This window comes from Danio aesculapii, chromosome 17 (assembly GCF_903798145.1).
Source record: "Danio aesculapii chromosome 17, fDanAes4.1, whole genome shotgun sequence".
NCBI lineage: Eukaryota > Metazoa > Chordata > Actinopteri > Cypriniformes > Danionidae > Danio > Danio aesculapii.
Genome location: NC_079451.1, coordinates 21351228 through 21364560, shown reverse-complemented (window position 1 = coordinate 21364560; position 13333 = coordinate 21351228). Strand labels below are relative to the sequence as shown.

General features: G+C 35.5%; 1 protein-coding gene across 1 annotated transcript; it reads right to left on the bottom strand.

Moving 5' to 3' along the window:
* Positions 1-863: 863 nt before the first annotated feature.
* On the bottom strand, positions 864-10769 carry pkdccb (protein kinase domain containing, cytoplasmic b). Its single transcript, XM_056477687.1, has 7 exons — positions 10136-10769; positions 9916-10032; positions 7624-7895; positions 7348-7427; positions 7153-7260; positions 3887-4063; positions 864-1595 (listed from the first exon to the last, which is right to left on the bottom strand). Exons 1-7 carry the CDS (start codon positions 10667-10669, stop codon positions 1492-1494), a joined length of 1392 nt encoding a protein of 463 aa, XP_056333662.1. The 5' UTR covers positions 10670-10769; the 3' UTR covers positions 864-1491.
* Between the last annotated feature and the right edge of the window lie 2564 nt (positions 10770-13333).

Below are 13333 nucleotides of genomic sequence, written 5' to 3'. Positions count from 1 at the left end.
TATGAGTAGAGCGGGATGTCATTCCTACCGGTAAATGTGCATTTCATGTGCAATACGATAGTGAAAACATGTTAACTATTAACGAGACCTGTTTATATGTTAGGAAAATTGACTAAACTGCAGTCTTGGCTTATCTGTTTTTTCTACATATAATGTAAAGTCTATAATGCATAAGCCAACTGTTATGTATGAGAAAGTCTTACATCTGATTTATACTTGGTGACGATGTCTGTGGGTGTCACCATTCAAAATTAAAGCGCAGCTTTTCGCTTATAATGTCTTATTGCTCGTAATCTTAAATTAAAATAAGGACGTGTGAAAGCTGAGCGGGACTGAACCCTGAAACTCTGACCAATGTGAGGAGGGTTTACTCGCACGTGACTTCTTTTAGCTCTTTTGGTCCATTTAGAAACTTTTAAAAGCAAACTGTTCCAAGAACAAAAATAAACATTGTAACAATTTTAATCCCTTTTTTGGAACAAAATAATCTATCTACAGGTGTGAAAGCACCCTAAGTAATTTCAAGTCGCTAATTTTTGGAATCTGATCATGTAATCCAGATTACATATTATTAGTTATTCCTCATAACTGTTCTTTAAAGTCTGTGAACCAGAAGTTGCTGAAACTTTTATTTCAGTATGTTATTGTATTTTCAACTGAAACGTATATTGTGTAGGGGGTGGGGCTGTCTTCTTACACATCATTCCCTTGTAGCAAGAGGGGCGTGGTTAAGAATTTTGAAGCAAATGGTCAAACAACATTTTTCCAGTAGATTAACTTGCATGGATTAATTGTTCACCTAAAGATAACGTGCACTAGAAAATTGTGATTTCAGACTTTAATAATAAAACACAAAGACAGAATGTAAATAAACTAACTTTATTACTTAGTTTGTATTAAAACATATTACAACAGAACAAATTCACACCAATAATACCTCTCTTTCACTGAAAGAACTATAAACAGACACACCCACTGGATGAAGTACAGCATGTTTCTGACATATCTAGACACAAATCAACTAACAAATGAAGTACAATGGCTCCAACTAAACATTCCTTGGCTCTTTTTGTGGTTTCAGCAGTTTTCCGCCTATTGACGCGGCTCTCTCGACACACACCGGCATCCAGAAAAGCGCTACAAACTTCCAGCCTCATTAACATCAAAGTAAATCTGTGAAAGAGCTTGTTTTCTTTCTCCTCCTGCAGGCTTCAGACAGTGTAAAAACAGCCTCAATGTCCTCGCAGTGGACCGTGCCATGCCAAACGTAAGACGGGAGGAAAAGTTAGAAGCCTGTTTTTTTTTTTTCTCCCTTTCTCCTTCAGGTTAATTATACCTGAAGGGAAATCCTTTTAAATGCTCTTTGGCAGCATGTAGCATTGGCAGAAAGATCAAACGGCCATTGAGTAAGTTGCCTATAAATATAACACATTCATTTGTCTCCAATTCCCTCCTCCCACCCCCCCAGCTTTTTTGGCGTTTTCCTCCTTCTCAAAGCACGGCTCCTGAGGCTTTAACCCGTCTCATGTACACCGCAGAGTTCACATCTGGAAGCAGATGGCTGAAGCCACTTCTGAAAGACGCAAGAAGTCGACCTGCAGACATGTAAAGGCAAAGAGAGCCCTTGGGTTAAACACGGCCCATTTCCAAATAGACACAACAGTCATGCGCTCTGATGATTTATAATGCCGAACAGTGGTTTATTGAAGGGCCTGTTCATCGCATAGACATTTATTTGAGGCTTCAGAGTTTTTTTTTGGGCTGTGTTTTGACAAAGAGGGGTGGTTCTGCTGATTTATTACTACAGTTTTCCATATAAAACACATTTTTTCTTAAATTACACACCATGAGTATCATACCTTTAATTGTTTTTTTTTTTTTTTTGGTCTACTGGGGAAGAACATTTACGAGATGTTAATAATCGTGTGCTGAGATAGTATTTGGAGAGAAGTTACATTTTATTTAAGCTGTGTTTGTGGTGTTTGTTTTAATTGTAAAAAACTAGTACACTGAAATTTATCCGTTATAGAAAAATATTATTTAGAAATTTTAAGAGGAAAAATCAAATGAAGCAACAAAAAAAAAGACAAATTTAGTTGAAATTTCGTGGGTTGTAATTTATTTTTTCAATATTTAGCTTGAATTTAAATTATTAATTTATTATCTTTCAATTTCTAAATATGTTTGTTGAGTAAAATTTTATTTTAATAAATATATCTGTTTAATAAATCTCTTTTGTTTAAATGCACCAAAAATATATTGCCTATATACTGAGAAATGGATGAGAAATGAATAATTATGACTATAATTAATATATATAATATATATATACATATAGTTGAAGTCAGAATTATTAACCCCCCTTTGATTTTTTTTTTCTTTTTTAAATATTTCCCAAATGATGTTTATGTATGTCTGATAATTTTTTCTTCTGGAGAAAGTCTTATTTGTTTTATTTCGGCTAGAATAAAAGCTGTTTTTAATTTTTTATGAACCATTTTAAGGTCAAAATTATTAGCTCCTTTAAGCTAATTTTTTTTCCATAGTCTACAGAACAAACCATAGCTATACAATAACTTGCCTAATTACCCCAACCTGCCTAGTTAACCTAAGTCCTAAGTCTTTAAATGTCACTTTAAGCTGTATAGAAGTGTATATATATATATATATATATATATATATATATATATATATTGGGGCTGCACAATATATCGTTATAGCATCTATATTACAATGTGCACATCTGCAATAGTCACAGTAGCTGCAATGTTGAGTTATGATTATAATGACCAGGAACCACATTTCAGAACATGATTTGAACCCCAGTAGAGTGAAAGATTTTCATTTGGATGTGTTTTAAGGAATTGTGACTGAGATATCAAGCAAATTTAAAACAAGAAATTCAATTTAACAATGATTAAACTGTATTTAATTATTTATACAATGAACACAATATATTTGATTAATCTATGTATTCATCTATGCTTGCAAAATCTTTATTATGTTTTATGCAGATGTATGAATTCTTTACAATTAGTGTTATTTAGTTCATCTTTTGTAAAATTATATTCATATCGCGGAAAAAGAAACACAAAATATTGCAATGTCATTTTTTTCCCATTATCGTGCAGTAAAGATATATTTATTAAAATAGTATTTTAGTCACCAAACATATTTAGAAATTGAAAGATTATATAATTAAATTCAAGCAAAATATTGCAAAAAAAATTACAACCTACAAAATTAATAAAAGTTTTCAATTTGAAAAAAAAAAATCCTCTTTTTTTTAAATTTGTATTTAATATTTTTCTATAACATCAAAATTTGGGTGTACAAATATATATATATATATATATATATATATATATATATATATATATATATATATATATATATATATATATATATATATATATATATATATATATATATAATATTATATACAAATATAATATTATATAGTTTTCTATTAAAAATATGAATTTAAAACATAGATTTGTGAGGGGTGTACTTATATATGCTGAGCACTGTAAATATATATATATATATATGTACAAATATGAATATTAATTTTTGAATATTTTATTAAATTTTCTAGAAATTTGTGAGCAAAATAGTTTTTACACATTTTCAGTGAAACTGCAAAATGAACATATGAATCCTGTTTTAAGGATGTTAATATATTTTGACCACAAGACAAAGTCGAAAACAACACAGATTTTTACAAAATAGTTTCTGCTATGAAAAAAATTTGTTTTGAATGCTTTAATGCATCTTAATTGCAACTTTAATCTTTTAGTTCAAAAAAAGAATATACTGTGTGTTTTTTGTGGCACATTTTCACCAATGTACGTGTAAGCCAAGAACGGAAATCAAAATCACTGACCTGTCCATGTAGTTTGGCTGCTGATAGAGAAGCTGGTGCAGTGTGGATGTGAGTTACAGATGAACGCTGCTTCTCTGACGCTGTGAACCGACAACACACAACTCTGCTGTCTGTACGACGGCCAGCATCGGTATTCAACATTCACAACACTCCTCATTCCTTTCAGGACAGCATAATCTGCCAAAAGAAATGAAAAAAACATTCCAGGATCCACTCAACACCCATCTGTAAAATATTACTATGACTTAAAGCGAAAAAAGTTTCCTCTCACAGCAGAAGTGGCGGAATCTCATGTTACTCAATGTGTGCGCGACAACAAAAGACGTTCATGCTGCTGTGCCAAAATCTCCAAACAGTGGAAAAGGAGTTTTACGAGAGCTGTTCGGACTTACGATTTGAAGATTTTTTTTGGAGCCTCTTTAAATGCCTCTGTGCAGCTTTATAGTGGTCATGTGATTGATTTACAGGTGTCAAAGCTCACAGCGAGGGAGTGAGGGGTGCAAAACTGGCCCTTGAAGATGGATTGAGTTACACACGTTTTATGGACGAAGTACATCTTCTTGAAGGTGCGGCTTGAGACACACTGCGTATATCTGGAATGCTGTCATGATTGAAGACAAATGTAATGGGAGCTGAAAAGTGTTAAAAGAGTCACGGACTGCCATTTTTGTTTATTTTGTACTTGTCTCCGAGGTCCACTGGTGATCTTATCAAGAATTTAACATGATTTAGAAGTAATTGGCCCTGTTTTGATTATGATTGGATAATAGTTTGCAGATGTAACATTTTCAGAAAGTTAGAAAGTGTTAAACTTCTCAATGTATGCATGACGGTCTACATAAGGATGGCAACAAGTTATTATTTTAATAATCGATTAATCTAACAACTATTAGAGCGATTAAATTATTAATAACTGATTATTTTAATGACTAATCAGAAGGTTTTGAATGATTATTCATTTTTTGCAATTAGTTAAAACATCATAACGACATAAGTGTGTCCAACCCTCAATTTAAAGTGCAGTGTTAAGGCTGATTTATACTTCTGCGTTGAGTCATCTGCGTAACCCACAGCGACTGCCTTACGTAGCCGTGCATTTATACTTCTGCATTCTGTTTGTGTTGCTCTGCAATAACACTTTCAAAACGCTAGCTAGTAGTAGGTTTAAATGTTCCTCTGTGTCGAGTTTCTTCGCGAGTGTTTTGTTTTTTCTGAATGCTACCTTAATGTACAAGTAGCTAAAACTTTCTTATTCAGAGGTGGGAACCAGCGGACGTGCAAAAACTTGAATCATAAGGTAAACACAAAACAACAGTCTCCATCTGGAGCTTTTTAAGGGACTCGACACATGTAAACACTTGCTCCATCGGGCTTACGGCTCTCAGCACTGCCGACATTCGTCACGGCTACCAAACTGACCAATCACAGAGCTTGCACTATGCGTTGTTGCGCTGTGTAGTTACATTTTTTGAGAGGTGCGCGTCTGCATTAGCCACAGCAAGGGCTATGCGACTGCATAATGGCTGCTTCGGACCATACGCATGCGCTTGACGCAGAAGTATAAATCAGCCTTTAGTACAGGGGAAGGGGAGGGAACAATCACACATTGTCAAATTTTCTCACAATCAACTTTTATTTTACTCTAGCGCAACAGCGCTGAATTCGCAATATTTTCAGCCAATTAGCTTCCTTATGTTTCATTTCTCTTGTTGGTTGGTGATTGTTTCACGCGCAGTGAGCAGTGAAAATATAAAATGGCATAGTGGCCAACCTAAATAATATTTAGATTTATTTAGATATTTAGAAGATGAAACTGCGTGAATGGATCAGGATAGCAGGAGACAGAAGTAAAGCAATCTCAAGGCAGCCAGAAAACATGACAGAAGAGGTAACTGTGGGCTCTTCTTGAAGATTAGACTGAATGAGTCATTTAATTATTCTTTTCACTTGGCACATAATAGTGAACTGAATAGAATAGTGACTGTTCATATGATATATGTTTGTAGATACATGTTTTTATTATCCATGACTGACCTATAATGCTATATGGCACAAAATAGTTAAAGACCGTTCAGAAATGTGATGTTATTTTTTTACGCTATCTCCATGTAATCACATCATGTTCCAGGAAAAATGAAATTGTGTGGAGGACGTCGGTCACGGTAACTTTTATTTCCTGGTTTTGTTCCAGGATTTATTCATTTACAAATTAAGCACTGCTATTAACTGTATCTGTAATAACAGACAAAACAGTAGTGAAAATGTAATTTAACTCACAATTGTGACATTACTGATCCAACACAACTGATGACATTTGACAACAAAGTGCAGTTTAACATGTTTTAACATAAACATGTAAACATGTTAGCATGTTTTTGTTCTAAAATACATACGTTTTGTTATGATTATACCTGGCATCCATACTACTAAAGCATCTTCAATCTCTGAAAACAGCTTTTGAAAATACTAAAGACCCCTTATTTATTTGGAAACGCTGGTGTTTCTTTCTATATAGCTGGACTGAAACATAAACTTTTGAAAATATCCACAATCACTCTCTGTCTGGTCTTCTGGACTATTGCATATGTTTCCCTGATTCGTCAAGGCCCTCTCATATGACCATTACATAACCATAGAAGGCAAGTACAGATAGATACGGGCACATGCACAGCAAGAATGAATGGTCACGTATCATGTGTTTTAGGCTGTATAGTCTGGAGGAAGATTGTTTTTCTGAACCGCCTGTATGAGGAGTGTTTTTATTCTGAAACAGCATTTGAGAACAAAAATGCACTAGTGTAAACGCCACTTTAGTTTCAAATCCAATTTCGTACTGCGCCTCACTTGTAATCAAATCCGTGGTCAAATGAATTGAACAAAGTGAACTAGCTCTTACTAACATGGACTGGAACTTGATTAAAAATAAAGCTAACTCACTCTTTCCTAATGGAAGGATTATTTTCTACTTTTTTACCTGGTTTCAGAGAAGACCTGTGCTCGTATCTCTTATTAAATACTTAATTCATATGCAAATCTATGGGCTGAGCTAAACAGGCAATGATGTAGAAGCAGGCGTCGATCTTTTGTTTAGACATACTATAATGTAATAAAGTTGTTCGGGCAGATTGGCTTCAACATAAGCTGGTTTAAAAAAAACAAACCAACAGGATATTTTTATAGTACAAAGACCAAGAGTCAAAAGATCAAGGCAATATAGATTTCTCAAGATTAAGAGGTATAATTCATGACTGAAATCAATGCATTACCTCTGGTTATTGATGTGGGTAAGTTCTCCAGGTGCTGTCCAGACTTGTATATATGTAAAATCTTCTCGAAGGCAATCAGGGTTTCATTAATGCTTTGCTTCAAATCCCCTGTGACAAGAATGTAAAATGAAGCTTCCATTACAAAACTGCTTTTCCTGTGACGACCAAGTCGAGTTCATGGAGATGAAAACTCACCCGTGGCATTCATTATGTGGTGAATAAGAGGTTTCAGCAATGAGGGAGCCTGATGAGGCAGCAGGTAGGTGAAAAAATACCTGTAGGGGAAATAACGAATTTCATATAATTCATCCAGCAGTGGCGATTCATGCTGCGAGATCAATATGCTACAACTGCTGCCCCGACACTCAGCGGGGTGGATAATTAATCATAACAGACACATGAGGGGAGACTTGAGACTCTTGTAACACAACTTTTTTTTCATTATCTGGCGAAGACAATAAAAGTGCTCACCTGTAGGCATTGTAGAGGTTTCTCATCACGTTCAGGCCCTCGCAAGTTCGGGACTGCGAGCATCGCAAGGTGAAGTTGCGGAGGGGAAACTCTAGCAGGCAGTCGGAGTCGTCTTGACAGGAGGGTTCATGAACACTTGCATCGTCCAAGTCTGTCAACTTGAGTTCTCCAGACACCATCACAAACTGTCGAGGCTGGAAATCCAGCAGAGCTACTGAACCCAGCGGTGAGACAGACAAATACTGAAGGAGTCGCACTAAACCAAGACAGACCTGTGAAATAACACAATCAAAAGGAACTTTTTAATAACATAATAAGATTATTTAGCTGTGATTGTCATTTAGTTCATGTTATGGATTTTATGTACAAATGTAGTATGTTTATGTATATTTCAATTAAATAAACGATAGTAATATAGAATAATTCGTCACCTTGGAATTATAGGGTTCTGTCTGCGTTCTGAATGATTTTGAGATATTGAGCGTCAAATTTTTTGCATTCCATAGCAGACAGAATGTGTCTAACATTTGTTTTTTAAATAAAAAGTCTTAAAATGTAAACAACTTATAAAAAAACATCCCATAATGTAAATAAGTTGTCATTTAATAGGAATATGTCAACTCAATTTTGACAAAAATTTCAGATATAACCTTATAATTCTAAGGTGACCAATTGTACAGAATTAAATACTATTGCATTATATTAATAGTAACACTATACAATAAGGTTACATTTGTTTAAATTAGTTACCTACATTAGTTAACACCTTAGTTAACATTCATGTCAACATTAACAAACACAATTTTTTATGTGTAAATATTATAATAACACTAACAATAACAACAATTAAAAGATTTTGTGAACTGTTAGTTAATGGATTAACTAATGTTAACTAATGGACATTAATGTGAAGTGTTACCATTAATTCATTCATTTTCCTTCGGCTTAGTCCCTTTATTCATCAGGGGTCGCCACAGCGGAATGAACTGCCAACTTATCCAGCATATGGTTTACACAGCAGATGCTCTTCTACCTCTGCTTTTGGAGCGCTGCTGTGGCTATACAGTGTATCTGAGGGTAAAGTTGAGGGTGACTTCATATGTTTTTCAGTGTTACAGTGAAACACCCATACACACTCACATTCACACACCTACAACTATGGCCAAATTAGTTTACTCAATTCACCTATAGCGCATGTCTTTGGACTGTGGGGGGAACCACAGAACCCAGAGGAAACCCACGTGAACACGGGGAGAACATGAAAACTCCACACAGAAATGCCACTACTGACTCAGCTGGGGCTCAAATCAGCGACCTTCTTGCTGTGAGGCGACAGTGCTAACCACTGAGCCACTATGTATATAACATTAATTTCACTGTATTCAAATTTGGTGGGTTTTCTTTATGCTAAAAATTTGATCAAAAATGAATCTGAGAAACAAAACAGTATTGTTAACTAAAGGGTCTTACTGTTAAATGTAGGAAATGTATTTGAAGTGCTTCTGTTATCTTTATTTGTAAGTCATGTAAAATGAAAAATGTATGTAAAATTAATTTGACAATTACATTAACATCATCATAAAGCAATTTAGTGTTGATTTTGTGCACTTATTTTTTGTATTACGGCTGAATCTCCTCTGTACCATCAATAACATAACCTAATCTGTCTTAAAAGTATGTAAATATGAACCCTAATTTTGCAGCTAACTCAATAACAGTTTTATACATGTTCATAGTGCCTTAACACTGAAAAACATATGAAGTCCCCCTTAACTTTAATCTCGGATACAGTGTATAGCCACAGCAGCTCTCCTAAAGCAGAGGTGGATGAAACCAAACACCTTCTTGAATAACTCTCGACCACGTGTTAAGACATTTCAGAGAAGGTAAGAATGTCAAAGAGACACTCGATTACAGCCCTTTAGCTTAAACACATTTGTCATCATCAGAAATCAAAGGCACACAATATCAGCACCTGCTTCTTGCATACCAACGTGAACCTGAAAGAAAACGCTCTATGGCCTGGTTAAACTCTGTATCGCCTAGCTCCCTCAAACGGTGCCGAGAACTGATCAGGCTAAAGAAGAGTAAAAGGATGGACATCTGAGACAGACATCTGTCCCTTCGGTACTATTTGATCAGGCTCAGTTGGTATGGAGATGGGGCTCCAGTTAATCCAGCTAAAGCTGAAGAATTTCATCCACCCCCACCTCAGGTATGCCCTGTGGGGGGACAGTGGGTGGGGAACTTCTGATTAACACTCCATAGGAGGCCTGGGGGTGGTGCTCTTACCCGAAAGCGCTCTTCCCAGGGGCTCTGCAGGAGCTGGATCATCTGAAGTGGCATCCCCTGCTCCAGAACCGCTGTGATGCCACCAACCAGGGTGCTGTCCTGACATTGACCTTTCAGCTGGAGCACAACAAGATCAATTGGGGCACATATTAAACTTTTTAACCTATGCATGTCTAATACTTTACATCACACAATGAGACAATCTGGAGGCTGCTTTTACCTCTACAATATTAGGGTGCTGGAGTTTCTGCAATAACACAATCTCCTTCCTCAGTTTGAAAGATACCAGCTCATGGCATCCCTGGGAATCTTGGAAATCATCCAAGCATAATCTCATGTCAGTGCCTTGATGGTTTACAGACTTCAGTGCCACAAATAATCCGTTTGGCAGTGCTGCTTTTAACACTGTTTTGGTGTAACCTGAACCAAGAAAGTCAACAGCTTTCATGCCACCAAGTTCTTCGCAACCAATATCAGCTGCAGTAGGATTATCCAAACTTATTTTCCCATTAAATCCTTCTTGTTGTTGTATGTTTTCAAAAGTGATGTCCAGGAGCTCAAGTTCTTGTTGTCTTTCCTGAAGTCGTTGGCGCAATGTGTCGCGCTGTGGAGCTGAACCATCTGGGCGGGCAGCATCACCAAAAGGCTCGTTCTCCTGGAGACTAAAGTGCCACTTTTTCACAATAAGCGTTAAAGACAAAAACAACAACGCAAAGAGGACGAAAGCGCAAAACGGACTTCTTTGGAAAGTCATGGTAAGTTTAAGCCTAGGTCCTTTCTGTGTCTGTACTGTCAAACTCCGACAGGGTCTCTCTGTTCATACTTCACTCTGGCGCATAGAGTACGTGCGTACTGTAATTTAGTATAGTAAGTGAGCTGCGGTAACGCCCAGTGGGCGTGTCTTACTGCTCATGGCCAAATAATCACCTCCCACACAATGCAACCTCCATTAACACACACACACAAAAGAGCCTATATGTGTTTTAATATACATATCATTAAATGGGTAAAAACATTATGAGTTTCAAAATAAAACTGATAAAGTTTATGCTCGAGATGCGAATTGAACTATCTTATTTTCTGAATAAAAAAATACATAAAACAATAAACATTATTTATTTAAATAGAAACTTAATTACCTTAGATAAATCCATTGCATTACCGAACATTATTACATCGTTATTATTAGGCTATTAATAACCTATGCAATGCATTGTCTATTCTATAGCCATTTTGGCTAGATAACATCTATTTTATTTTCCCCTCTCTGATTCAGTCTATGTCTCTTAATGTACTGTACGTCCGAGCGATGCTATCATATATATTTTTTTAACCAGAGAGCTTTGATCGTCAAATATGAAGGTATTAAATTTTCACCATTACTGTGTATGGCTATTTGCTGTTTTACAACAGTCGCAAGACGGCGCCAAAGAGCTGCCTGTGTTTGTGAAGGATGACACGTAACGCTCGTACAAGTAATAAACATTTGTGTTATAAAATCATTTAAGTGGGGTAAAACAGTCTGGAGTCGACATTGTAGGTTAATAGAGAAAATTTTCTTATTTACATCTATAATTAGATTTTAGATGAAGATTAGTTGGATTCAATCTCTGCAAGGTAAGTTTACCTATCAATAGGTGGTGGCAAAGTGTTACAGGCATACCATGCACTTTTTTATATAAAGATTTTTATGTTTAAAGAATGTACACAACAATATTATAAAGCACAATATCAGGATGTATTGTTGTTTGCTCCTTTAGTTATTTGCAAAAAATGCACCTCATATGACCAAAAAAGACTGATATATCTCAAATTTACCAATGCATACAAAACAAAAGCATAATAATTAGGCGATCCTGTCACAAGTGATCCCCTAAGATACATTATTCTTCATAAAAGAAGGTCTCATTATTTAAGCGCTTAAAAGAGGGTAGCCTACAATCCCAAAAGTAATGTGACAAGGTGGCACAGTGGGTAACACAATCGCCTCACAGCTAAAAGGTCGCTGATTTGAACCCTGGCTGGATCAGTTGGCATTTCGTTTGCATGTTCTGCCCGTGTTGGCGTGGGTTTTCTCCGGGTGCTCCGGTTTCCCCCACAATCCAAAGACATGCAATAGGTGAATTGAATAAACTAAATTGGCTGTAGTGTATGGGTGTTTCCCAGTACTGGGTTGCGGCTGGAAGGGCATCCACTGCAAATATCATATGCTGGATAAGTGGGCAGTTCATTCCGCTGTGGCAAATCCTGATGAATAAAGGGACTAAACCGAAAAGAAAATGAATGAATTCCAAAAGACTATAAAGACAGAGACTTAAAGTAATAGTTCACCTAAAAATGTAAGTTGCTCACTATTTACTCTCCTGTAAGTAATGCCAAGATTTTTCTTCTACTGAACACAAAAGAAGATATTTTGAAGAATGCTGAAAACAACTGTAACCATTGACTTGCATAGTAGAAAAAACAAATACTACAGATACAAATGGTTACAAGTTTCTTCCAAAATATTTTCTTTAATGTTCAACAGAAGAAAGTAACAGACAGATCTGGAACATGTAAAGGGTGAGTGAGTAAATATTTACAGAAAAATCCATTTTAGGGTGTGCTATCCCTTTAATGTGCATACATATTGTGATCTATGGCTGCAATGTAATTTGATCACTATTAAACTATTGTTGCAATAATGTGCATAAACAGAGAGTGACACTTACACAAATCCTATCCTCTTGGAATGCATTATTTTGAAACCAAACATAATTTCTAAAGACAACAGTACAGTTTCACACATACATCTTTTTCAACTGGGAGCCTTTTCTCACTGCTGTTTTATTAAGGAAATGTATCTTTCTGTCTCGATACACGCAGAGGAAATAAAACAACAAGCTCACATCACCTCTCACTGGGACAAATGTGCCTCTAGAGATTACTGAAACACTCATGATCTGAAACAAACATGCCTGAATGGATTGCACTGGGAGTTAACACACATCATGTCAAAGCTAGAGTTGAAGCATGTGAGAAATAGTCTTTTTCCAGCACTCTGTCTGCAGAGAATAGTGAGTCATAATAATGAATAATATATTAGTTCTGTGCTATTTAAATTTGTGATGAATCTCATTATAGGCGTATAACAGCTCATTTTTATAAATTGCTGTGTGAGATGTTCTCCTACAGCCCAGCTGGTGTTAAACATAAACTGTGAAAAATAACGTTGCCCTCTTCACATAACATTTGTATATTTAAAAAAAAAAATCTGAATTGCTGTATTTATTGAATTTTTCTGCAATCAGTCTTTATGATCCTTTGTATATTTTGAAGAAAAAAAATAAAATAAATAAAAAATAATATATATATATATATATATATATATATATATATATATATATATATATATATATATATATATATATATATATAT

What these genes read in the sequence shown, in the direction of transcription:
- pkdccb (XM_056477687.1), bottom strand. Translation starts at nt 10,669, where the DNA reads ATGACTTTCCAAAGAAGTCCGTTTTGCGCTTTCGTCCTCTTTGCGTTG. An exon ending in CCACATAATGAATGCCACGG is followed by an intron (nt 7,261 to 7,347) that starts GTGAGTTTTCAT and finishes TTCTTGTCACAG; the next exon opens with GGGATTTGAAGCAAAGCATT. An exon ending in ACCCACATCAATAACCAGAG is followed by an intron (nt 4,064 to 7,152) that starts GTAATGCATTGA and finishes TTCTTTTGGCAG; the next exon opens with ATTATGCTGTCCTGAAAGGA.